A 20,874-nucleotide genomic window follows, 5' to 3' on the forward strand; every position below is an offset into this window, starting at 1 on the left:
AAGCCATGAGCCAACCAGCATGTGAGTTCTCAAACTACCGGTTGGCAGGTCATGTACAGAAAACGGCTGGGGATCGCGCTTCAGATGCCAGGAAATACAAAAACTGATGACTTGGAACTCTTTTATTCTCCAATCCATAAAGGCGGCGCTCAAAGAGCCAAAGCAACCTCGCCTGGGAGTCGACGAGTCGTTGGTGGGCTGTGGCGGTGTTTAATCTTATCCTGCTCCCCTCACTGTGGCTGACCCGTAGGGCCATGCCATCCCAGAGAGGAGACCGCTGGATACCTGCAGGGTTCCCTGAATCAGCAGCCTGGTGATGCAAGCAACCGTTTAATGAAACTCCCCCGTCAGCAGCAGCCTTTCCAGAATCATCATCACGAACCCGACGTATCCGCCCTCCGTCTTGCCATTGTTCTGAACGCTCTGGGTACCATTCCTACCAGCAAACAGCTACTGCACCTGCTCCGCACCGGGCACCTCGCTCTCCGCCGCGCACTCGCTGACGACAACGGCTCCTTTTGCTGCGCACAAGGACGGTAGCGCCGAGTTTCTATGTGCCTTATTAGCGCCTCGCTGCGTCTATCAGGCTATCAGTCACCAGCCAAACCACCCACTGGACAACACCGACCGCTGCCTGCAAGATTCCCAATCTGTTGATGTTGAGCCTACAGGGACGATAATTTCTGGGCTATCTTTCCAAACTAACTCCCAAGCCGAAGGCCGCACGGAATCACCGACCACCACCGCCGCCCGACCTTCCCCCTTTTCCCCCGCGATGCCCTCAATCTTGAATGACGACGACAAGGAGACCGTCAAGCGCCATGTGCCCAAGCAAACCAACAAAATCCACGCCGTTGCCATTGCTCGCCTCTACGTAGCGTATCCCAATCGGTCGAAATGGACATACACGGGGTTACAGGGTGCTGTGGTGCTGGCGAATGACCTGGTCGGCAACACGTACTGGTTGAAGATGGTGGACATCTCGGTAGGCAATTCTTGGGACTTGTGGCACAATGGTATTGCTGGTACACCTTGCTAACGGCTGGACAGCCCGGAAACCGAGGTGTCATTTGGGACCAAGAGATATTCGACACATGGAGTTACAACCAAGACCGTGTCTTTTTTCATACGTTTGAGTTGGAAGAGTGTTTGGCGGGGCTGTCCTTTGTGGACGAGAAGGAGGCCAAACAGTTCTTGAAGAAGATGAATGACCGGGAGAAGAACGCGAGCAAGGCCACGCTGAAGACACCGTTTGGAGGCTCGGCGCAAGCTGCCCCGCACAAGCATCACCATGGTCTGCTTGGGGGTCTCTTCGGTCACCGTCACTCGTCCGCTCCCACTCCGCCCGAATCGCCACGTGCCCCTGCCGCTTCGACGCGAGATAACAGATCCGGGAGCGTCAACGGGTACAGTGCGCCGCCTGTTTTGGCACCGGCCCCCTCTGCCTTTGCTACCCTGGACGCCTTCGACCCGCTATGGAGAGAACATTTCGGAGACGATTTGAAGGCACAGGGTCTTACCGACGACTTTATCCAGGACAACCAGGACTTCATCATTGATTTCCTCAAGGAACAGCAGGCAAGCCAGGCCAGTCAACCAGTCTCGGCACCCCCTCCCCCACCACCTCCAGTCAATGGATCAGGGGCAGGACTGAGGGCGCCTCCTCCGCCACCTCCTCCGGCAGGGCGCCCGGAGGCCCCCTCGGCACCACCGGCGCCCCCGGCCCCGAGAAGAGGAGCAGCGCCACCTCCCCCGCCGGCTCCGAGAAGGTCAGCCAATAAACTGGATGCGCCAGCCGAGCGCGAGCCAACACTACCGCGAGAAGACACCCCCCCTCTTCCCTCCGGACCAAAATTCGCTGTTCCCCCGCCCATCGCCGACGCTGGCAAGTTTGCGCGTATCGAGCCGGTTCGATCTGTGCCGGCACCTCCAGCTCCCGGACCCCCACCGCCGCCTCGGCCACCAAAGACACCGATCGAAGATGGCGAACCATCACACCGACATGCCGTCCCTCCACCCTTTGCTGGACAGCGGAGCGTTCCTCCTCCTCCCCCGAGTCGCGGCACTGTGCCTCCCGCTCCACCGTCGAGAAATGCGGCACCAGTGCACGCCCCGCCTCCACCTCTGCCTCCCAAGGCCCCGGCTTCGAGCGCGCCTCCTCTTCCGCCGATGAACTCTCGACCACCTCCTTCATTGCCGGTTAGAAGCCCAGCTCCCCCTCTGCCGTCATCCAATGCGCCTCCTCCACCACCGCTTCCAGCTTCGAATGCGCCCCCGCCTCCTCCTCTACCTTCGTCACACGCACCTCCCCCTCCACCCTTGCCTTCGTCACACGCACCCCCTCCCCCTCCTCTTCCGGCATCCAGCGCACCACCGGCACCACCACTCCCCCCATCGGGCGGTGCTCCTCCCCCACCACCACCTCCCCCTCCCCCTCCAGGACCAGGGATGGGCGGTATTCCCCCCCCACCTCCCCCTCCGCCTCCTCCAGCAGGAGGCATCCCCCCTCCTCCGCCTCCTCCTCCTCCCCCCCCCAACCGAGACTCGGGGTACTCGTCCAGCGTGCCGGCCGCACCCGCCCTTTCCTCTGGCGATCCAGGACGTGGCGCCTTGTTGGATGGTATTCGTGGTGCTGGCGGTATTAAGGCACTCAAAAAAGTGGATCGGAGCCAGATTCGGGATCGATCTGGAGCCCAAGTTCCCGGGAACGATACGGGCCCTCATGGAAGTGGTCTTCCGCCTGCGGGAGTCGGGGCTGCTGCTGCTGGGGGTGCGGCAGGTGGTGGGATGGCTGATGCTTTGGCGCTAGCGTTGGAAAAGAGGAAGAACAAAGTTAGCAAGAGTGGTAAGTTTCCCTTGATCATGAAATGTTTATGTTTCGGGCGGTTGCTGACCATGTGAGTAGATGATGAGGATGACGGGGATGACTGGGATTAAGTGTGAGGATTTGTGGAAGAAGAGGCTGCGTTGATAGTTTGGTGAGAAGGGTAGTTTGACATGGAGGGAAAGAGTAGACGGAGAAGTTTGTATGGCTGGTTCAAGCGAGTTTTGTAAGGAGTAGGAGAAAGGGGTCGGGAGTATGAGAAAGAGAGGGTACTTTGAGATGGCATCACGAGGTCCAAGGATGTTCACAAAAGTGAAGAATAGGGAAGGGGTATGTAGAGTTAGGGGAAATAGGCAAGATAAGAAAAGAGTCATTCTGAATTCGTAGTTTGAAAAGAGCATTACATGCCACTCTTGCGAGCGCTTCGGGCATGTCTCCTTTGGCCCCCTCCCCAGCAAAATATCACTGGTACATTAAATAAGATGGACGTGAAAACGATGGTATGTTGATTCAGAACTATTTTGCCAGCCCAGGCAGTCTATTTCCCACGCTTTTTTGACCGATGCAAAAGAACAAACCAAAAAAAAAAAAAAAAAATCAACACAAAAGTGTAAGCAAAAACAACACAAGGCACAAAAAGGTTTCTTTATCATCAAATCCATTACTCGAGAAGGATCCAGCCCATGACGTCTCTCCCATCACGGAGCCATCTCCCCTCCCACCCCTCTCCTCCGCTATCAACAACTTTTCCACACTTTGCAACAGGACCAACACCAACTGTCGGGGACCTTGGCTTGCGTTACCAACGAACCAAGGTTTGAGAGAGAAGACAGTTTTGTGCTTCCCCGACCCTTTTGAGACCAAGAAGTAGGAAAGGGTGCGCCCCACCGCAGAGTGTGAAATGCTACGTGACGTTTGCGCTGATATCTGGCGAGATTTCTCGGCTGAGGTTTCTCAAATGTCATCAATCTCGATATCCTTGCTGGCGCCCGCAGCGCCGCCCTCGTCGTCGCTGTCACGGTCCTCGTCGAACTCGAAGCCGCAGTCGCCATCCTCGCCGGGGCCGAAGGTGTCGGTCTCGTTGATCTTGGCGGTGTCTGGGAGCTCGCCGTAGGCCTTGCTGGGGGGTTGTTAGTAGGCTGCGGGTGATCGAGAGCGAGCGGACAAGGAAGGAGAAAACGTACAGAGAACGAGCCTCGTCGGCGGAGTACTTGAGGATAACGTCACCCTTCTCATCCTGGTACTCGCGGAGCGAGACGAGGATGATGTCGCCGTTGTTGATCCAGATCTTTTTCCTGAGCTTGCCGCGGATGAGACCGAGACGCTTGACACCGTCGAAGCACTGTCGCAAGAGTCAGTTCTGCTGCTTCTACAACTCGGCCGGTCGAGCGGGCTGGCTGGATCCGGATCCGAGCCAAGAGGAGGATGGGGGGAATGGGAAAGCGAGATGTGTGGGTGGACTGGTGTTTGGAGCTGCTTACCATGGCCTCGAGCCTGCCGTTGCCCAACATCTTCAGGACCTGGGCGTATTCTTGCCCGTCCTCCTTGAACGTGAGTTCGCGCTTCTCATTGCTGCGATGCGATTAAGATGTCAGTGGGCTGCCTGATGGGCGCGCGCAACAAGGAAAAAGATGGGGGGTAAACACGCACTCGTTCTCGTTCTTTCCTCTACGTCTGTTTTTGCCTCCCTTTCCCTTGTTCTTGGGCATGTTGGCGGGTTTAAGCGCTTAGGCTGGACGACTCGATATGTGATGGGGGTATTGGGCGTTGCGGTCGAGTTCTCGGCGATGCAAGAACTTTTTGGTTGTTTTTGGGCTGGCAAATTGCTGCAGCGATGACCGATGCTTTTGGGTGTGAAGGGAAGCGCTGGGTAGGAGAGAGGGGCAGTGGCAGGCGGTTTATACCAATAGACCTTGTTTTTTCAGCTTGCCGCTGATTGGGTGTGTGCACTGTAATAAGTGGGGGCTATTTGTGGCTCCCATCTCTTCTTTTTTGCCCATTGTGAAACACAAGGGCCTCCCAGACCATCCGCTCCAGACAATACCTACCGACAATGCTTACCGGCACGAGCGCTGTGTAGCTGGGGTCCCTTTGTGAGCGGAGCAATATCTGCCCCTCGCAGAGTCTCTTCACTTCCTGTGGGAAAGTCAGCCACAGCCACCAGTGACTCGACTCCTCATCCCTCGCTCTCTCAGCATGGAGCGGGCAATGTGCCGCGCCGCCTCGACTTACAAGGCTCTCATTCCACCATTGCTGTCTAAAGCCTACAGCACACGACCAGCCGCAAAGCCATGGAAACCATCAGCCTTCAGGCAGGCAAACCTGCCCATAGCACTCAGCTGGGATCCAAGCCAACCAGTCAAAGATTTCGCCGCGGCACACAAGATCGAATCTAGCGAGGCCGTGAAGACCATCCCTAAGCAAACCAGACTCACCATCCTGCGTGTTCAAGCTTGCCGAAGGCATGCTTTTGACCATCAGCATGAACCATACCTGCAGCCCCAAGAACATCCTCTGACCAAGAAGATCCTCTGGCGCTGTTATGAGTGGAAGCTCAATAGGCCTCTCTGGCTTTACGCAACAGCAACGACTAATGATGGTAGTACTGTGGTGATGCGCCGCCAGGCCGAGTGCAGGACACTGGCCGCCATCAAGGCTGTTATCAAAGCCAATGGCTTTGATTCAGATGGGACAGCGCTGGACGGGAGCGGCAGAGTTCTCTACGGTACCATAAATCTGGTAATATGGTCACCAAAGACACTACTGAACTTCGAATGGAACGACTTGGTCGAGTATCTGGCCGGGTTGGTCAAGACTCAGATTCTGCCAAGCTATGTCAAGATGCCTGGATACCCGCGCATGGGTTCTCAAAGGCCCAGGGGTAGAAAGCCAGAGGGATTCACCATCGTGTAGTTGTGTACAAAAGTGTATTATAGCTGAAAGGAAGAGCTCGGGGGGATCTGAGGGAGTGGCTTCGAGATGCCAAGCCACAAGGTGAGCTTTTGGGGCTTAGCGTCAATATGTACGTCAAAGGTGGTGGAACTCGACGACACTTATGCAAGTCCGCCTGGAGCTTCCAGAGCTTCCCCAAACCTCAATCGCAACATCGTCGTCCGGGCCATCCCAGCATTACAAGCCGCCCGCGATTGGAAGCCGTATAGCTTCAGATACAACACTGCGCCGGTCTATTATCTCCCCGCGTGCAAGAAACTCGCAAGCCGCAATCATGCTCGTCTCTCTCACGGTCGGCAAGGTCGACGCCGGCGTCACTGTCCTTCTGACCCCTGACAAGCGACTGGTACTTACAACGCCTTCTACAACCCTCCTACTCCCCAGTTCCCGAGCTGACCCTTACCCCAAGATCGAATTCCCCTCCATTCTTCTTCCTCCCGACATCTCCTCCGGCTCCATAGTCGACATCAACGTTGCGCGCAACAAGGCCTCCGAAGCCCACGCCGAGCGCGCCTTCCGTTCCCTCCAAGACTCGATCCTCTCCTCCTTCGGCGCCGACGCGCCCTCCCCACCCGTCCTCCGCTGCCGCAACGCGACCCAGACCAGTGTTGTTCTAGAATGGGATCCTATCCACCTCGCTACTGCCGATTTAATCTCGCTGGCTCTCTACCGGAATGGCCAGAAAGCCGGCAACATCCCCAAGCCCCTCGAAATGCATTCTACCAAGATCAGCGGCCTGGCGGTCGACACCGAGTACACCTTCCACCTCGTCCTTCGCACCACGGCCGGGACGTTTGCCAGTCAGCGCGTGACGGTCCGGACGCATAAGATGACTGATTTGAGCGGTATCACCATCACGTTGGGCATCCTCCCGGCGGTGGTGAAGGAGGGGTTGACGGCGGCGGTGGAAAGGATCGGGGCCAAGATTGTGGATGGGGTTAGGATAGACACCACGCACTTTGTTACCACGGAGGGCAGGGGAATACAGTGGGAGAAGGCCAACGAGATGAATATCCCGGTCGTGAGGCCCGAGTGGGTGGATGCTTGCGAGAGAGGAGGGAGGATTTTGGGGGTGACCAAGTTTTATCTGGATGCCGCGAGGGTTGGGCCGGGGAGTTACGAGACGCCCCTCTCGGCGACGGCGCCGAGCCCGGTGCCGAAGCAGCCTGAGCCACAGCAGCAGAAGGATTTGCCTTCTCAGCCACCGGCTGCTGAACCTGCCGTGGCGACGACCGGTGCGCCCTCTGGAGAGGAGGCGAAGGAACAGGGAGGTGGTGTTGAGTCTGGCTCCAGTGATGGCGAAGAAGACCAGGAGGGGGATGCGGGAAAGGATGAGGAGAACGATGCGGAGCCCGGGTACAAGGCGCTGTCAGGGGAGCAAGATCAAAAAGAGCACCCTTCACACCCCAAGCAACCCACTGTTGAAGAAGGTGACAACGACGACGACGATGACGACGACGATGATGATGATGATGATGGGAGTAATAAAGGCGAGGACAGAAAAGGCAGCAGTAGCGCCGACGAGAGAGGAGAGAAAGACGCGGGAAAGAAATCCCCAGGTGACGGAGCGTCCTTTCAGGATGTCGCTCTTTAAGATTCTGTTTCGTGGCATCCAACAACAAGCGAGCCGTTTGTCGCTGGTTACTTTTCTCATGTATAGACGTACTGCTTCTAGCTAAGCGCTGCTTGGGGCGCTGTATGGAGGTATTACACAAAAGCACAAGCTCAGGCAGTGTTTGTTTCTATCAAAGCGTATCTTGATTTACTATCACACATCAAGGGGGCACCTCCTCTCCTTTCCAGTCCCAGATTTTGCCTCGCTGTGATGGGTTTAAGGAAGTGATCACGTTCCAGAGCTTTTCGGCTGCGTCTTCTGGGGAGAAGAGGTTTGCTTCGGGGACGCCGGACCAAAATCCGCGGGAGAGGTCGGTCTTGACGGTGCCCGGGTGGTAGCCTACCGCTATGCAGTTGGAGGCTGACTTTTGCTGGAGCTCGAGGTCGAGGGTTTTGACGGCCGAGTTGAGGGCTGATTTGGAAAGACGGTAGGAGTACCAGCCTCCGAGGCGGTTGTCGGTCATGCTGCCTACTCGCGCCGAGACAGACAACCTGCCACGCCTGTTTAAGAAAGAGATTGAGGTTACGGGATAAGGGGGAGGACGAACCAAGTTGCGTGGGGAGGTAGACCTTCTGTGGGCTCGAGAGGGGCGGATCTCTTTGGGAGAAAAGGGACGAAGTGCTTCATTAAGAGGACTGGACCGAGGGTGTTTACCCTCAGCGTTTCGAGGAGGCTGGGCTCGGTGATTTGGGAGATGGATTTCTCGGGGGGGGTGAGGAGGATGCCGGGGAGGGTGAGGGCCAGGTGGAGGTGGTGGGTTTTGGGCGGGAACAGCTCCCTGGCTCTGTCGGCGGCGGATTGGATGGCTGATTCATCTGTTACGTCCAGGTTTACGACGTGGAGGCGGTCTGATTCGGGATAGGAGGGGGGGAGGTTGGGGGAGCGGGTGGTGGTTAGGATGGGGATTGTGGAGGGGGTGGTGCGGAGGAGGTGGTGGAGGAGGGAGTGGGAGATGCCGCGGGTTGAGGGGGTGAGGAGGATCCAAGGTTTGGACATGGCGACAAGCTTGGTGATACTGATGGGAAGAGTGTTAGGATGGTGATGGTTTGTGAATGGATTCCTGATGGGGTGAGGCTGCCAACAAAGCCATGTGCGTCATTCAATGGGCGGTTGAAGCCGTTGGATGAGGCGGCTCGATCTGAACCCCTGCCAAGACTTTACTGGATCATGGTGAGGTGAAAGTCGTCAACGCCGACATACCCCTCCACCGCTTCCATCCCCGTCCCCTTTACTTCTTCCTCTTGGATAGCTCTCTGCTGTGAACAGCCGGTTTGTCTTGTGATGAGTTGCTCTTCCAGAGCTCCTTCCCCAATAGCCAGCCTGCTCTTTGCGAGCATATTTCACGTTGGAAGACTCGATCGGTTTGAACATTGAAACTGCCTTACCACATCACATGTCGGTAGTTATCTGGATGGGATCACGATGTGTATGCATGCTTCGCGCATCCTGGAATGGTTCATTAATTACAGTATAGACAGCGTTGTTATTCATTACGAAAATTGTTTATATCTGAGATTCAACGAAGTAGATATCTTTCCACCACCCCTATTCATCGAGCCCATTCTTCAACCCTTCCTATGGCCCATGGCTAGGTACACTATCCAAACTCTTGTACCACCTCCTTTACTAACTCGTTCAGTCGAGAATCCAATGACCGGAGGAAGCCGACCAGCGCCACTAAGGCCCTCTCCATGCACCACGTTATCTTGGACCCCCTCTTCATCTGCAAAACCTCAAGCTCTGGCTCAAGAACCTCCTGGACTCGGTCTCGGAAGGCGTCTTTCAGTAGCTCAGCAGCCTAATCAGGATTCAGAATCTGCGAGGCATCGACCAGAATCTTCCCCATACTTTTGGTGATGATGAGCCTGTGTTACAACCTGCCAAGTGTCACGGTTATGGAAGACAGCGGGGGCCACAAGGAACCAATCAGGACTGGACCGAGGACCGTCTATAAGTCAACGGTCCACGGTCCCTATGTCTATATATACGGAGGAGCTGGCTGGTGTAGATGGACAGTTCCGCAGTATGCAATACAAGTCACAATCGTTAGTATCTTAGCTATGGTGATCGAGACAAGCCATTTGTTATACACTGTTTAGCTGTACCGAACCAGGATTGTTCAGAAGTGCCTTCAACCAGTATCCCTTTCAGAGGTTCTGGATAGGGGTTCGTCACACCAAGCCATGTCAGCGTTTGTAAGTAAGCACGTGAGCACGGCGATGTTTGCCTTGTTTCTCATACAGAGCTCTGTTATGATGTATCTATTTGACCGATGGGCCATCTCACGCCAACCGTCATCTAGCTGCAGCAGCTGTGGTGACTACTCTGCCTATTTTCGCAATCCAATCACCCACACTCGGTCAAGACTGGAGACAAACAATCCAATTGATTCCAAAATCGTCTACTTCTAAAGCTCATAACTCCATCACATGACACATAAAATATAGACTTTATCCCCTTTCCCCTATCCCCCATCACCTGTGCCCCCCAAGAGGATCCTCCACCTCTCTCAACTCCCCCTCCTCTCCAGCTCCAATCTCCTCAACCAACCCTCTCATCACCGGCTCCAGCGTCTCCATCCCACTCAGCTGCGACATCCCCGGCCAAGGCCACTCCCTCTTCCCCAGACCGCTTTCCCCACCCCTCTCTTCCTCTTGTCTCTGTTCAACCTCCCTAACGCGCCTCGTAAACATTGTCCCAAAGTCCCCTCCCAGCAACGACACCCCCGCATGCCGTGACGGCAACCGATCAACCGCCACCTCCTGCCCCCCCTGACTGTACGAATGCAGCAACAGGTCATCATTACTCGGATCCCAATAATGCGAGCTCACATCAGAGGTATTCATTGTCTGTGGCGGCTCGTAGTACCGGGAATGATAACCCGCCGGGATGGGTGGGTTGGAGTGGGAGAGGTGTCGGTAGTCAAGGGAGTCACTGTCGTTTGTGGAGGCCTCTGAGGAGATACGGTGGCGAGGGTAGGGGTTGTGGTGTTGAGGGCAGGGGCTGCGGTGTTGAGGGCAGGAGTAGTGTTTCCTCCTTGTGGTGGTAGTGGTGGTGGTGGTGGTGGTGGTGGCTCTGGGCGTGGCGGCCCCCGAGGCGATGTCGCTTGTGCTTTTGCAGGTGCTCAACGTTGATCTGGAAGAGGGCAATCGGCGGGCCAGGCGCTCGATCAGGGGGATGAGGGTGTTGAGCCAGCGGTTGTTGACCGATTCTAATCTGTCGAGGCGTTGAACCAAAAGTTCAATTTCGTGGTTGTGGGTGTAGTGGAGTTCTTCGTATTGACGTAGGAGGTTCTGGTGGGACTCTGACCGGGGGACGGCTGCTGGAGAGGGACGACGGAATGAACAAGCCGTTGGTGGTCTGGTAGGGAGGGTGCTATAGGAGGTGCTTGTTGAAACTGTTGGAACGAAACTCGAGTGTCGCGCGAGAATGAGATGTTCAATAGAGGTCGTGCTTCGCATGTCGGAGAAGCTGGGCATATGGCGGACTGTTCGTCCATGATGTTGAGAGTGGGGGGACGTGTCGGAGCCGGTGATGTGAATCTCAGGGGTGCCGTGGAGAGGGGAAACAGTGCTTTTTTTGCTGACAAGACTGCGCTGCTCCTTCGAACGAGGAGCTGGTGACTGGCGTGCTGAGACTGGCTGCACATCAACAACGGTCATGATGGGTGTGATACGGAGAGTGCAGGAGGGTTTCGGTTTGGGTGATAATGGCGAGAAAGGTTCTAGAGGCGGAAAGATCGAAGCGGCCCTTGATTGGAAAGACAGAGGGTGAGGGCTCCTAGGTGTGCAGTGTCTCGTCGACGGAATGTCCTCTCTGTCGCTTTGTTCCGCATCCAGGGGGTCTTGGATAGCATCCAGCGTGTGTTGTCGAAGGAACATATTGGAGGTGTTATCACGTTTGATGCCCATGGCAGGGGGCTCATCTGCGGGACTTGGGGGATTGCTCATGACGGTATGAGGTCGAGTGTCGACAGTGACGACATCTACCGGAACGAAATCTGATATCGAGCCTTTTGGGAGCGGTGTCAGCTCATGGGGGGAAGGGATAGTAATCATGCTGTGGGCACCGACCGAAGAGTTTGCCATCCGCGAGGGTGGCCGAGATTGTGTCCGGCTCCCAGTCCCCCCCTGTGCTATGGGTTCTGCGGCCGAGAGCACGCGGTCGGTAGAGAGCCTTTCCATGGGCGACTCTGGCGACGGGAGCATCGGGAACAACTCCTCACTGTTGGCACTTGTACTGTCGTTGGTGGTGCCTGAAGCAACCGATTCGCTAGACTCACGCTTCTCTTCTTCTACTGGCGGCAGAATCGTGACAGTGCCAGCCCGTTCGTCATCTGAAGGCGGCGGGGTCGGCTCTTGGGTAGGCTCATCAAGATGGTCGTACTCAATAGGTATCGATATGGCGATGTGGCGATAACCACCAGTAGTTGTTCCAGCAACAGCTGTATCTGGCAGCCGAATTACGCCACCAGATGCGCGCCTCCCGTCCTTCTTTCCTCTCTTGACCCTCTTCTTCCAAAATGACCAAAATGGCCGTCTCTTCTTCGTGGTGACAGGTGGAGACTCCAACGTGTCAGGAATGGACATGTAGTTCTGGGGTGGTGGCGAGGTGTTGCGGAGAAACTCAATCAGGGCCCTCGAGCTATCCCTATCGTTCGCCCTTTTGATCTTGCGCCGAATGACGTCCTCGTCGGTGTCTGGGCGGAAAATGTCGGTGAGAATGCTCGAAGCATTCGAAAGCTTGCGGAAGGTCTTGGGCCGGCTGTACTGGGATATTTGGCTGTCCATTTCTTCCAGCTCGTTTGAACGGATGGTGGTCTCCAGAGAGTCGCCTCGCCTGTTGCGCAGATGGGAACTGTCTTCCACCACAATGACAGTCTCCCTCTGCACTCGTATCCCGCCAATGTTGTCCGAAGACATGATGACGAACGTGCTTGATAATTATTGACTGCGATCCATGTTAGCCATCTACGGAAGGTGTCTCCGGGGTCACTCACTGGGTAGGTAGGCAGACCTGTCCAAAACCCAGCTCTCGGTCCCGCAAATATCGGATAAGGGGTACGATATTAACCAGGGCAATGACCCCTTCTCGTCAACAAGGAAACCAAAAAGGAAGATAATGTCTCAAAAAATAACTTTTGTCATCAAATCATCAAAACTGCGAGAGACTCTCACCATGTTTGCCGCAAGGGAAGACGAACGAATGCGAACAAGTCCCGCCAGGGCATGAAGACGTAGAGAAACAAAAACGAGGGAATCAACTCACCCTTCCCAAAAGGCGAGATGAGTCGACTATTATTAACCAAGTAATCGCCCACTCCCCCTCCCCGATCTCAACTCCAAACAAACATTTCCTTCTGCTAAGCTCCCCTAGACCCAAGCAACGCGCGTGGGAAAAGCGTCATCTGAGCGTGGCAAGCTTCCCAGCAGTTATCACCGTCTGAGCGCTCGCGAACAAACCCGAGCTAGCTGATACCCAGCGTCTCTTAGGTAATATCCCATCTCTCATCCCAGGAATACTCGCACCCCGTCCCGACAAACCCGGCAGATTCTGCACGCCTGCTTCCATTGTGTGTTCACCTCAGCCGAACCTCAAACATTCGCTCCCAGAATGACGAGCATGGCAAAGCAACAACAAACAACATCCCCAACCTGACGATCTCTGTTTCGACTCGAGAAAACAACCCCCGAACTCAGATATGTGCTACCATATCTCCAGTTGAGCTCTCGCAACTTGTGTGCCCGAGGCGTCCTTCCCTCTTCAACAACACCCCCCCTCAGATAGCAACTCGTATGCGTGGCATCACTGATTGCCCTTCCGCGATGCCCGCCCGGTCCTCCCCGTCCGCAAGCACCTATTATGCATCCCGACTCACATACATACGTAAAGACGGTCTGTTTCAGATTCAAAAATAAAACACGCCGTACCAATTTTCTGCAGGCTAACTGCATCTCCTGCACTTCCCCAACGTCTTCAACGTCCTCGTCATATCAACGCCAAGCCCCCCGTCCTGCCAAGCCCACACAGTCGGAGAATATCTACCAACCAAGCAGCTTCTCCCATCTCATCCCCATAAAACAAGCTTCTGGTCGATCGTCAACCGGCGGATCGGGGATCTTGGCAATGGAATCCACTGTCAACAACGTCGACCGGGCCAGCACCGTTCGCTAGAAGGTGGTAAACATTGGCATCGGTCCCAGTAAATCTGGGAAGAAGGTTCCCCTGATGGGGAAAAGGAGAAGGAGGGGGAATCCATCGTGCTGTATAGCATGCCTGTCGATGAACAAGCGGAGCCGTAGCACCCATGATGGTGTGTCCGAGGTTCGAGTCTCATCAATGCCAGGTTGACATCGAGTACAATCACGATATGTGCAGCAGCCACGTTGTTGCACCCAAAGCCCTCGCCTCGCCTCACGTAGCCATCTCACGAGCCCTCTCAACCCTCACCTCAAGCAACCATCTCCCCACTCTAAAACTAGAGCCCCAGCCCTGGAGCCATGGCATAAACCCTCTATGGTCGCTTCTACAAATATCTAAGCATGAAATCTTCATGGTTAACCCCCGCTCCATGGCTGTGGCCAACCAATGCCACCAAAGGCCTTTGTTTAGCCATAAAAATGCGCAAGGCCTTCCCACTGATGAGCATAGTATATAAACCATTAAAAAACAATAAAACCGATATTTGCCTGACCGGAGGACGCATAAAGTCTTTTTTAAACGTCAAACACGACTTCCCACTATCTCCAAACGTATCATGAGCCACACGTCTCTCGGTTAACGTCTTGGCCCTGGTTTCCGCCTAATAAAGGGGTCGCTCGCTGGCTTGCGTGCTGGCGGTACCGGTCCCTATTTCATTCATCAGCACTCCCCTGAACTGGCAGGACACATCTATGACTTACCCTAGATCCGGGCGGGGGTCCGCTAGGCCTCTGGCCCTGTCCATTAGGCGGCCCGTTCGGTCTCGGGCCCTGTCCTGGTCCCGGCCCATTCGCCACCTGAGGCTGCTGACCCCATTGCTGCGGACGTGGAGGTTGAGCCGCAGGTGCCCTCTCCGGGGGCGCCAGGCCCAACACCTCCATAGCTGACGGGTCGATGGGTGGCTTCACCGTGGCTGCTCTCGGCATGACTGGTGGAGCGGCATTCATATTGTGACGCGCCGTATTCGCGTTCTGTTGAATCTAATTGTAGAGTGTCAGTCGTCTGCGTTCTTGATTCTTCGTTTCGTTCCATGTCGATATTCACCTTTTTGGACGGGCGGCCGTCGTCGTTGCTATCGCGCGCCCGCTTCTTTCCTGTTGATCTAACCGTTGGCTGGATAGTGGGCGGCATGTCATCACGAGGACCGCTTGGGCGACGATATGGCAGGTTGGCTGGAGGCGCATCAGGCATCTCCACATTAGAAGAAGGCGCATCAGGCATCTCAACATCTTCGGTTGGGCGTGGGCGAGGTGCTGCAGGAGGGGGGGCACCCAGCTGTTTAAAGGCGGCAGCTGGCAACTGCGGGCCACGGCTGTCCAGCATGGCCAGAATGTTACCGGTGGTGTACCGGTCACGCTCCTTGGCATCCTCAATGAGCTTATTCCAGTATTCACCTTGCTGAAGCGCCCGGGAGTCGCCCAAAATCCACAGGGATGACTTGGCACGTGTCAGACCGACGTTCATGCGGCGAATATCAGTCATGAAACCGATACCACCAGTCGGGCTGGCACGAACGCAAGAAAAGATGATGATCTCACACTCACGACCCTGGAACGCATCGGTAGTGTTGAACTCGATCTCCTCTGTAATACCCTCACCGTACTTGTCGGTGAACCTCTGTCGCAATCTGTGGAGCTGAGCCTTGTAGGGAGTAATGATGCCGATCTTGCCTCTGGCATCGACGTTGCTGTAGTCAGAGCGGAAGCGCTGGTACAGTTTCATAGCAACCTTGAGCTCTTCCTCGTTAACCAGGGACTGGTTTTTAGGCCCACGCGATTGCGAACCCTTGACATCAAAGAACCGGTAAGGGCCAAGATAGACGCTCTGGTGCCACGGCTGGAGACGCAAGCCTGCCATGTCGGCGCCGTCTTGGAGCAGCCCTTCGTAAAACTCCTTGCTTGGGAACCTGCTGATTTCGGGGTGCATGCGATACTGCATGTCCAGCAGGTGGACATCTTTGGCGTGGTTCTTTTGCATGCGGACGAACAAGCTCTGGTCGTAGCCGTATCTAGCAGCAGACTGAGAGAGAACGGTAGGCGGCAGCTGCTTGGGATCACCGACCAGAATGCATTTTGAGCAGCCATACTTGAGCGGGATGAGTGCACTAAGCTCCACACATTGGGCCGCCTCATCAATGATGACCGTCTCAAACTCGACATTGAGATTCTTGAACATCTCGTGGCCGCTACCGCTCAGTGTGGCACACAAGACCTGAGCTTTGTCGAGAATTTCTTGCTGAACCTGTCGGCGTTTGATCTCGACCTCACGTTGGAACGTGTTTCCACTGCTCTTGTCGGCCTCGATGCGAGCTCCGATGTGGGCACGGCGTTTCATCAGGTCGTCGTACTCTCTCTTCAGCTTGTTCATCAACTGATGATCATCGGCAGCTTGAGCAGCATCAAGCTGTGGCCGAAGCTCGGAGAGTTTGACCTTGATCTCGCCAGCTTCCTTGTGCATTTGCTCGCGGTCGCTGGGTCCACTGCTGTTGATCACCGCTTCCATCCGTGCCTTGACTTGCTCATCCAGGGTCACGTCTTTAACACCAGCGTTGATAGCGTCAGTTCGACCGAGACGCAGCACCTCGATCTTGTGGTGGGTTCCGTTCATTGTCTTTACGCCCTGCTTGAGACGCAAGACCAGCTCATCCACGGCTGCGTTACTGGGGGCACAGACAAGCAGCTTCCTGGCCGGGGCTGTGGTGGGTTTTGCCGTGAGTCCCGGCCGGGGGATGCTGACGGCACCATTGGAACCCTTGAGAGAATTCGACAACAGGCAGCCAACCATGGCGACAATGGTTTTAGTCTTGCCCGTACCCGGAGGGCCCTGTACCAAAGTAAACCCATCATTCTCCTTCGCATTCAAGATGGCCTTTGCTTGCCCAAGATTGAGTTGGTAGTTGTCCATCACCCCTTTGATAGCCTGATCGCCAAAGTTGAGCATCGGCGACGGTTCAGCCTTGAGAACCTCATCCATCAAGTCATAGTACTGCAAGCTTTCCAGAGCAGCATATTCGCGCTCGATTGTGGTCATGTTGGTGATCTTGACCACCGAGAACTCGCTACCCGGAACAAGGGCCTGATGGATTGGATTTCCCCTACCATTCAACCGATAGACAACCTCGACGATGTCTTTCTTGTAGGTTGTCTTCCAGATACGAGAAAGACAATGCAACTCCTCCGGTTGGTTCAAGGGATCCTCTCCTCTTGACATCAAAACAATGTCGCCTTCCGAGAGACCACGGTCTTTGGAAACCGCAGCAGGCACCGAAGCCGTGACTTCGACAAACTTGTCAACCGCCATACGACTCAAAACCTTGATCCCAAATTGCTTCGAGGTAGTTTCATCCTTGGCCGTCACGAACGACCGCCAGGCTTCATTGATGAGCAGGGGGAAAAACGTTTGCTTGTAGCTGACGGGATCGTTGTACGTGTTGGAGACTTCCGCACAGTGATACCCATTTGGAGGGTCATTCCCTTCATGAAAAATATCCCATTCAAGAATCGCAAGGTGAAGTGTGTCCATCGGGGGGATCAAACGAGCACGCATATCCTTGGCGGATCGCATGAGCTTGACCTTCTTCACAGGTCCGCGGTTCTTCGCCATCAAGAGCTCAAGACGACGTTGATCAGCCTCGCTCAAGGTCTTGTTCGCCTTCTTGGCCTTGAGAACAATCACCTCATCATCATCATCCGACTCGTCCTCGTCCTCCGAAGACGACCCAACCATGATTTCGTCCTTCAACGCTGGGGCATGGTCTTTGCCCTTTGCACCAGCGATGCCCTGCAAACCAGAGCCTTCACCTGCCACAATCTTTGCCGGCGCACGCAAAGCTCTGGCCTTGGCAATAGCTTCGGCGTCACGCTTGGCCTTCTCGGCCTTCTCCCTAGCTCGCGCCTCCTTGAGGGAGGCCTGCTTTGCAGAAATAGCGGCTGGACTAAGCACTGTTGGCTGTTTGGGCTTGACAATCTCGGACTTCAGCTGCTCCAGCTTCGACCTGTTCTTGTCATACGTCGGTGTGAGGCTGAGCAGAGGATCTTTGTAGTCCTTGGAGGTCGCCTTGAAGAAGTCAAGCTTGCTCTGCTTGAGAGCGCGCTCTCTAGCCTCTTTCTCGCCGGGTTTGATGCCCATGAACTGCTCCTCGATCACGGCATCCTCTCCGAGAGCCTTGAGTAGTTCAATGCGCTGCTCGTCCGTCAGATTTGTCTTAGTAGGATACTCTGGCCTGGCGCCATGTGATCGCTTGGCGTCCTTGATCATCTTGCCCAGGTGTAACAAGGTGTTTGGAGGCAGTGCCATGTCCTGCTGCTTCATTCTGGTGATCAGCTGCTTGACGATCCTGATGATACCAGAGATAAGGTACTGATCACGGAGCTGAAGCATGTCCACCAGCGAGAAAGAATAGAACCGAGGCGGCTCGAGGACATCCTTCATGGCGTCTGAGGTCAGGATTCCAGTTTCACTGCTCTCTTGGTGGCTTAGAGCAGAGGCAAGAACACCATCTTGCTCAAACAGCTTGTTGGCGAGCTCCATGACATCTCGACAAAAGTCCTCCATCACCTTCTTCTCGACCATCTCGTGCCACTTCCTCATCATCCTAAACGAGTGATCGATGGCCCTCCAAACACTTCTCCACCAGCTCTTGACGACGGCCCGCTCATCGGCCGTCAGGGTCTTGCGTCTCAACTGACCGGACGATGGATCGCAAAGGCCATTCAGTACGAAGTCGCTGCACTGGAGGATGGGGATCATGTGAGTCCAAGGTGCACCTTCACCCTTGTACGCCGAGATGATTTCAACAGCATTGGTGATAGCTTGCACAAACGGCTGGAAATGCCTCTCCACCATCCTTTCAATGGCATCGCTACGAACCATTTCGTCAGTTATGGCCTTGATCAGCTCAAAGCCAGCTTCGCGAATTGCCTCTTCGCCATGGATGAGCGATGACACGATGGCTTGGATCGTCTTGCCATAACTGGAGCACAGGTTTGCTAGCTCTGACTGCGTAAAGTCGGTCATGCGGTTCAGGACTTTTCCAATAGCAGCTGTTTGTTGTTGATATCGATTGTTGAATACCTCGTGTTCCTTCTTGAGCTTATCCTTTCGCTTAGGGATGAACTTCTCGATGGCACGTAGCGGCAGGGTAGCTTGTAGCATAGCTTCTGCCAGTTCGAAATGGCCGAGCTGAGAGGGCCAGAGCATCTCAAGAAAAGACTCCCACAGTTTCCCGGAATCCCTATTCATAATATTTTGGACTGGCCGGCGATCAACTAGGGCCTTCCATTCGATCTCCGTGGCTCGCGCATCAAGGGCCAAAGCTGAGTGAATAATGGCTATGCCGGCCTTGGAGAGACCGATGTTGTATGTGTCCCCAGGCCTCAGCTTTGCGGCCCCAATGATGACTTCACCATACTGGAGTACTTTGTTCAACAGCTGATTGACCGTGATGAGGGATGTCTGTGTGTCAAATGGGTTCTCTGGGTCCAAGAAGCCCTTCAAGCATTCGTGGAGAGCAACCAAGCCCGAGAGAGTGCAAGTAGCATGTGCTGAGCGGTCGCACGACGGATCCCGCCGAAACGTGCTCAGGAGATGCTGCAAAACAGTGTCGCATGCATCTGAGCGCTGGATTTGCGGCAGTGAACGAATGAAGGCCATTAGCCAGCCAGCCAATGCCGGTACCTTGTCGCCACTGTCACCTCCCGATTCCATCCTCTCGGGCAGAAGCGAATTGTTCAGGAGCGGACGAAAGCCTGGGCTCATGAAGATTTGCTCCACCAAGGTGCTGGGCGAAAGCTGAGCAAACGCAGCCCAAAACGCTTTGGGTGCCTTTTCCATGAGACCTTGGAGTCCTTGCAAGACCGACAACAGGGCCTCGTCTGAATCCGTCATCAAGTGCTCCAGGGCAAGAAAATAAATATTGGGCGAGACCTCCATTGCTCGAAGCCAGTTCACAATTTGTTTCTCGCCCAACAGCCGCAGTATTTTCGAAAAGCCCCGCCAGAATCTGGGTATCTTATCTGGAGTGTTGCCCCCTCTGCTCATCGAAACCCACAGGATTGACTCTGTCAACCAGGGAGATACGGCCCAATCCCACTCGTCCTGCTTCAAGCTTTCGGGTTCTCGCCGGTCCCAAGCGGCCTCGGCAAAGTCCCTCTTGTACTTTGACTCGGAGAAGAGAAAGGACGTCATCGATGGAAGCAAACCGCCAGGCAGTTTGGCGGGCTTCTTACGCTGGGTGTTCTCAAAAACATAGTCAAAGTCCTGGATGCGATCCTTGAACGCAAGATACTTCCAACTGCAGAGTGCCTCGAAGAGAGCCAAGACTGCCGAGATGCTGTGCTGGACCAACTTCGTTGTTGTCATCGGACCATTCCTTTCAAGTATATCTCTGGCTTCCTTCAACCCGCGGTCGATGCGCCCCCTGTCGAAATCGTCCAGGTGGGTTTCCATAACACGGATATGCTCAGGGCGCAGGCATCTACAGCACATTAGAACCAACCTTTGGGTACTCAAGTCCGCCTGATAACCACTTACTCGGGGAGGCGTTGCAGAAAGGGTTCCCGTGCTCGGTGCCAGCGTCGTATGCATGAGTCGCACCGTGTAAGGTATGTTTCAACACGCTCCTTCCAATTAGGAAGCCATGTGCTCGAGCGCTCTGGCGGGAGTCCCATCAGGAGGCTGAGGTTGTATGATATCTGGAGGCGATGCTTGTAGTCCTCGTTTCGCTTTTTCTTTTCCTCGACGGACACGGCGCCGCCGCCAGACTCGTCGGGCTCATCGGGGAAGTCGAGGTTCTCATAGTCGGTGAGATCATCGTCGTTTAGTTTCGGGCAGCACAGGTGAGCGTCGGGTGGGAAGTCTTCGAAATCATTGTGCCATTCGATGATGGTCTGCTCGAGATTGCCCTCCATGGCTGCGGTTGGCTCGACGAGCAACGTCGATGAATCGAACGCTGTACCGATGGGGTTTATTGAAGAGTAGGTCAGGACAGACCATCCATCGGCAACCTGGTGCCACTACTGTCAAGTTGTTGCGGGGGGCATGCAGAGAAGAAAGCCCCCAGAGAAAACCAGGGATATCCGGTCAGAGTCAAAGAGAGAAAGAGCCAGCAGTGGAAGCCACGGTCAATCTCTCTAGAACTTTTCCGAGGGAAGCAAATCTGTGCAGTGCCAGGTTCTTCACGTGGCCCTGGGCAGGTAGCAAGCAAAATGCGCTGACCTGCCAAATATTTGCAGTGCGTGGGTGGATTTGATTGCAGCTTCTGGATTTCTGGGGCAGTCGCGAA

At 55.0% G+C, this 20,874-nt stretch overlaps 7 protein-coding genes across 7 annotated transcripts; 3 read left to right on the forward strand and 4 right to left on the reverse strand.

Moving 5' to 3' along the window:
- Positions 1-110: 110 nt before the first annotated feature.
- On the forward strand, positions 111-3,267 carry QC761_119360 (uncharacterized protein). Its single transcript, XM_062875221.1, has 3 exons — positions 111-985; positions 1,051-2,845; positions 2,906-3,267. Exons 1-3 carry the CDS (start codon positions 776-778, stop codon positions 2,935-2,937), a joined length of 2,037 nt encoding a protein of 678 aa, XP_062738463.1. The 5' UTR covers positions 111-775; the 3' UTR covers positions 2,938-3,267.
- Positions 3,268-3,476: 209 nt separating this feature from the next.
- Positions 3,477-4,764, reverse strand: TIF11 (Translation initiation factor 1A). Its single transcript, XM_062875222.1, has 4 exons — positions 4,475-4,764; positions 4,306-4,396; positions 4,009-4,166; positions 3,477-3,944 (listed from the first exon to the last, which is right to left on the reverse strand). The coding sequence occupies exons 1-4, from the start codon at positions 4,531-4,533 to the stop codon at positions 3,779-3,781; spliced, it is 474 nt and encodes a 157-aa protein (XP_062738464.1). The 5' UTR covers positions 4,534-4,764; the 3' UTR covers positions 3,477-3,778.
- Positions 4,765-5,020: 256 nt separating this feature from the next.
- Positions 5,021-5,737, forward strand: QC761_119380 (uncharacterized protein; the record flags this gene model as incomplete). The annotated part of the gene is made up of 1 exon (XM_062875223.1): positions 5,021-5,737. One exon carries the CDS (start codon positions 5,021-5,023, stop codon positions 5,735-5,737), a length of 717 nt encoding a protein of 238 aa, XP_062738465.1.
- Positions 5,738-6,050: 313 nt separating this feature from the next.
- Positions 6,051-7,370, forward strand: QC761_119390 (uncharacterized protein; the record flags this gene model as incomplete). The annotated part of the gene is made up of 2 exons (XM_062875224.1): positions 6,051-6,122; positions 6,186-7,370. The coding sequence occupies 2 exons, from the start codon at positions 6,051-6,053 to the stop codon at positions 7,368-7,370; spliced, it is 1,257 nt and encodes a 418-aa protein (XP_062738466.1).
- A 32-nt stretch (positions 7,371-7,402) lies between these two features.
- Positions 7,403-8,598, reverse strand: QC761_119400 (uncharacterized protein). The gene is made up of 2 exons (XM_062875225.1): positions 7,939-8,598; positions 7,403-7,882 (listed from the first exon to the last, which is right to left on the reverse strand). The coding sequence occupies exons 1-2, from the start codon at positions 8,385-8,387 to the stop codon at positions 7,552-7,554; spliced, it is 780 nt and encodes a 259-aa protein (XP_062738467.1). The 5' UTR covers positions 8,388-8,598; the 3' UTR covers positions 7,403-7,551.
- Positions 8,599-9,865: 1,267 nt separating this feature from the next.
- QC761_119410 (uncharacterized protein) lies at positions 9,866-12,313 on the reverse strand (the record flags this gene model as incomplete). Its single annotated transcript, XM_062875226.1, has 1 exon — positions 9,866-12,313. The coding sequence occupies one exon, from the start codon at positions 12,311-12,313 to the stop codon at positions 9,866-9,868; it is 2,448 nt and encodes an 815-aa protein (XP_062738468.1).
- Positions 12,314-12,994: 681 nt separating this feature from the next.
- SEN1 (DEAD-box type RNA helicase) lies at positions 12,995-20,848 on the reverse strand. The gene is made up of 4 exons (XM_062875227.1): positions 20,124-20,848; positions 14,637-20,067; positions 14,294-14,572; positions 12,995-14,240 (listed from the first exon to the last, which is right to left on the reverse strand). Exons 1-4 carry the CDS (start codon positions 20,498-20,500, stop codon positions 14,169-14,171), a joined length of 6,159 nt encoding a protein of 2,052 aa, XP_062738469.1. The 5' UTR covers positions 20,501-20,848; the 3' UTR covers positions 12,995-14,168.
- Positions 20,849-20,874: the final 26 nt, after the last annotated feature.

Source organism: Podospora bellae-mahoneyi (genome assembly GCF_035222275.1).
Source record: "Podospora bellae-mahoneyi strain CBS 112042 chromosome 1 map unlocalized CBS112042p_1, whole genome shotgun sequence".
Classification (NCBI taxonomy): Eukaryota; Fungi; Ascomycota; class Sordariomycetes; order Sordariales; family Podosporaceae; genus Podospora; species Podospora bellae-mahoneyi.

Coding starts and splice junctions, on each gene's coding strand:
- QC761_119360 (XM_062875221.1), top strand. CDS start 776: ATGCCCTCAATCTTGAATGACGACGACAAGGAGACCGTCAAGCGCCAT. Junction 986..1,050: donor TGAAGATGGTGGACATCTCG/GTAGGCAATTCT, acceptor ACGGCTGGACAG/CCCGGAAACCGAGGTGTCAT. Junction 2,846..2,905: donor GAACAAAGTTAGCAAGAGTG/GTAAGTTTCCCT, acceptor CCATGTGAGTAG/ATGATGAGGATGACGGGGAT.
- TIF11 (XM_062875222.1), bottom strand. CDS start 4,533: ATGCCCAAGAACAAGGGAAAGGGAGGCAAAAACAGACGTAGAGGAAAG. Junction 4,397..4,474: donor AGAGGAAAGAACGAGAACGA/GTGCGTGTTTAC, acceptor ATCGCATCGCAG/CAATGAGAAGCGCGAACTCA. Junction 4,167..4,305: donor ACGGCAGGCTCGAGGCCATG/GTAAGCAGCTCC, acceptor CTCTTGCGACAG/TGCTTCGACGGTGTCAAGCG.
- QC761_119400 (XM_062875225.1), bottom strand. CDS start 8,387: ATGTCCAAACCTTGGATCCTCCTCACCCCCTCAACCCGCGGCATCTCC. Junction 7,883..7,938: donor CTACCTCCCCACGCAACTTG/GTTCGTCCTCCC, acceptor CAGGCGTGGCAG/GTTGTCTGTCTCGGCGCGAG.
- SEN1 (XM_062875227.1), bottom strand. CDS start 20,500: ATGGAGGGCAATCTCGAGCAGACCATCATCGAATGGCACAATGATTTC. Junction 20,068..20,123: donor TTTCTGCAACGCCTCCCCGA/GTAAGTGGTTAT, acceptor AATGTGCTGTAG/ATGCCTGCGCCCTGAGCATA. Junction 14,573..14,636: donor ACGGCCGCCCGTCCAAAAAG/GTGAATATCGAC, acceptor CTCTACAATTAG/ATTCAACAGAACGCGAATAC.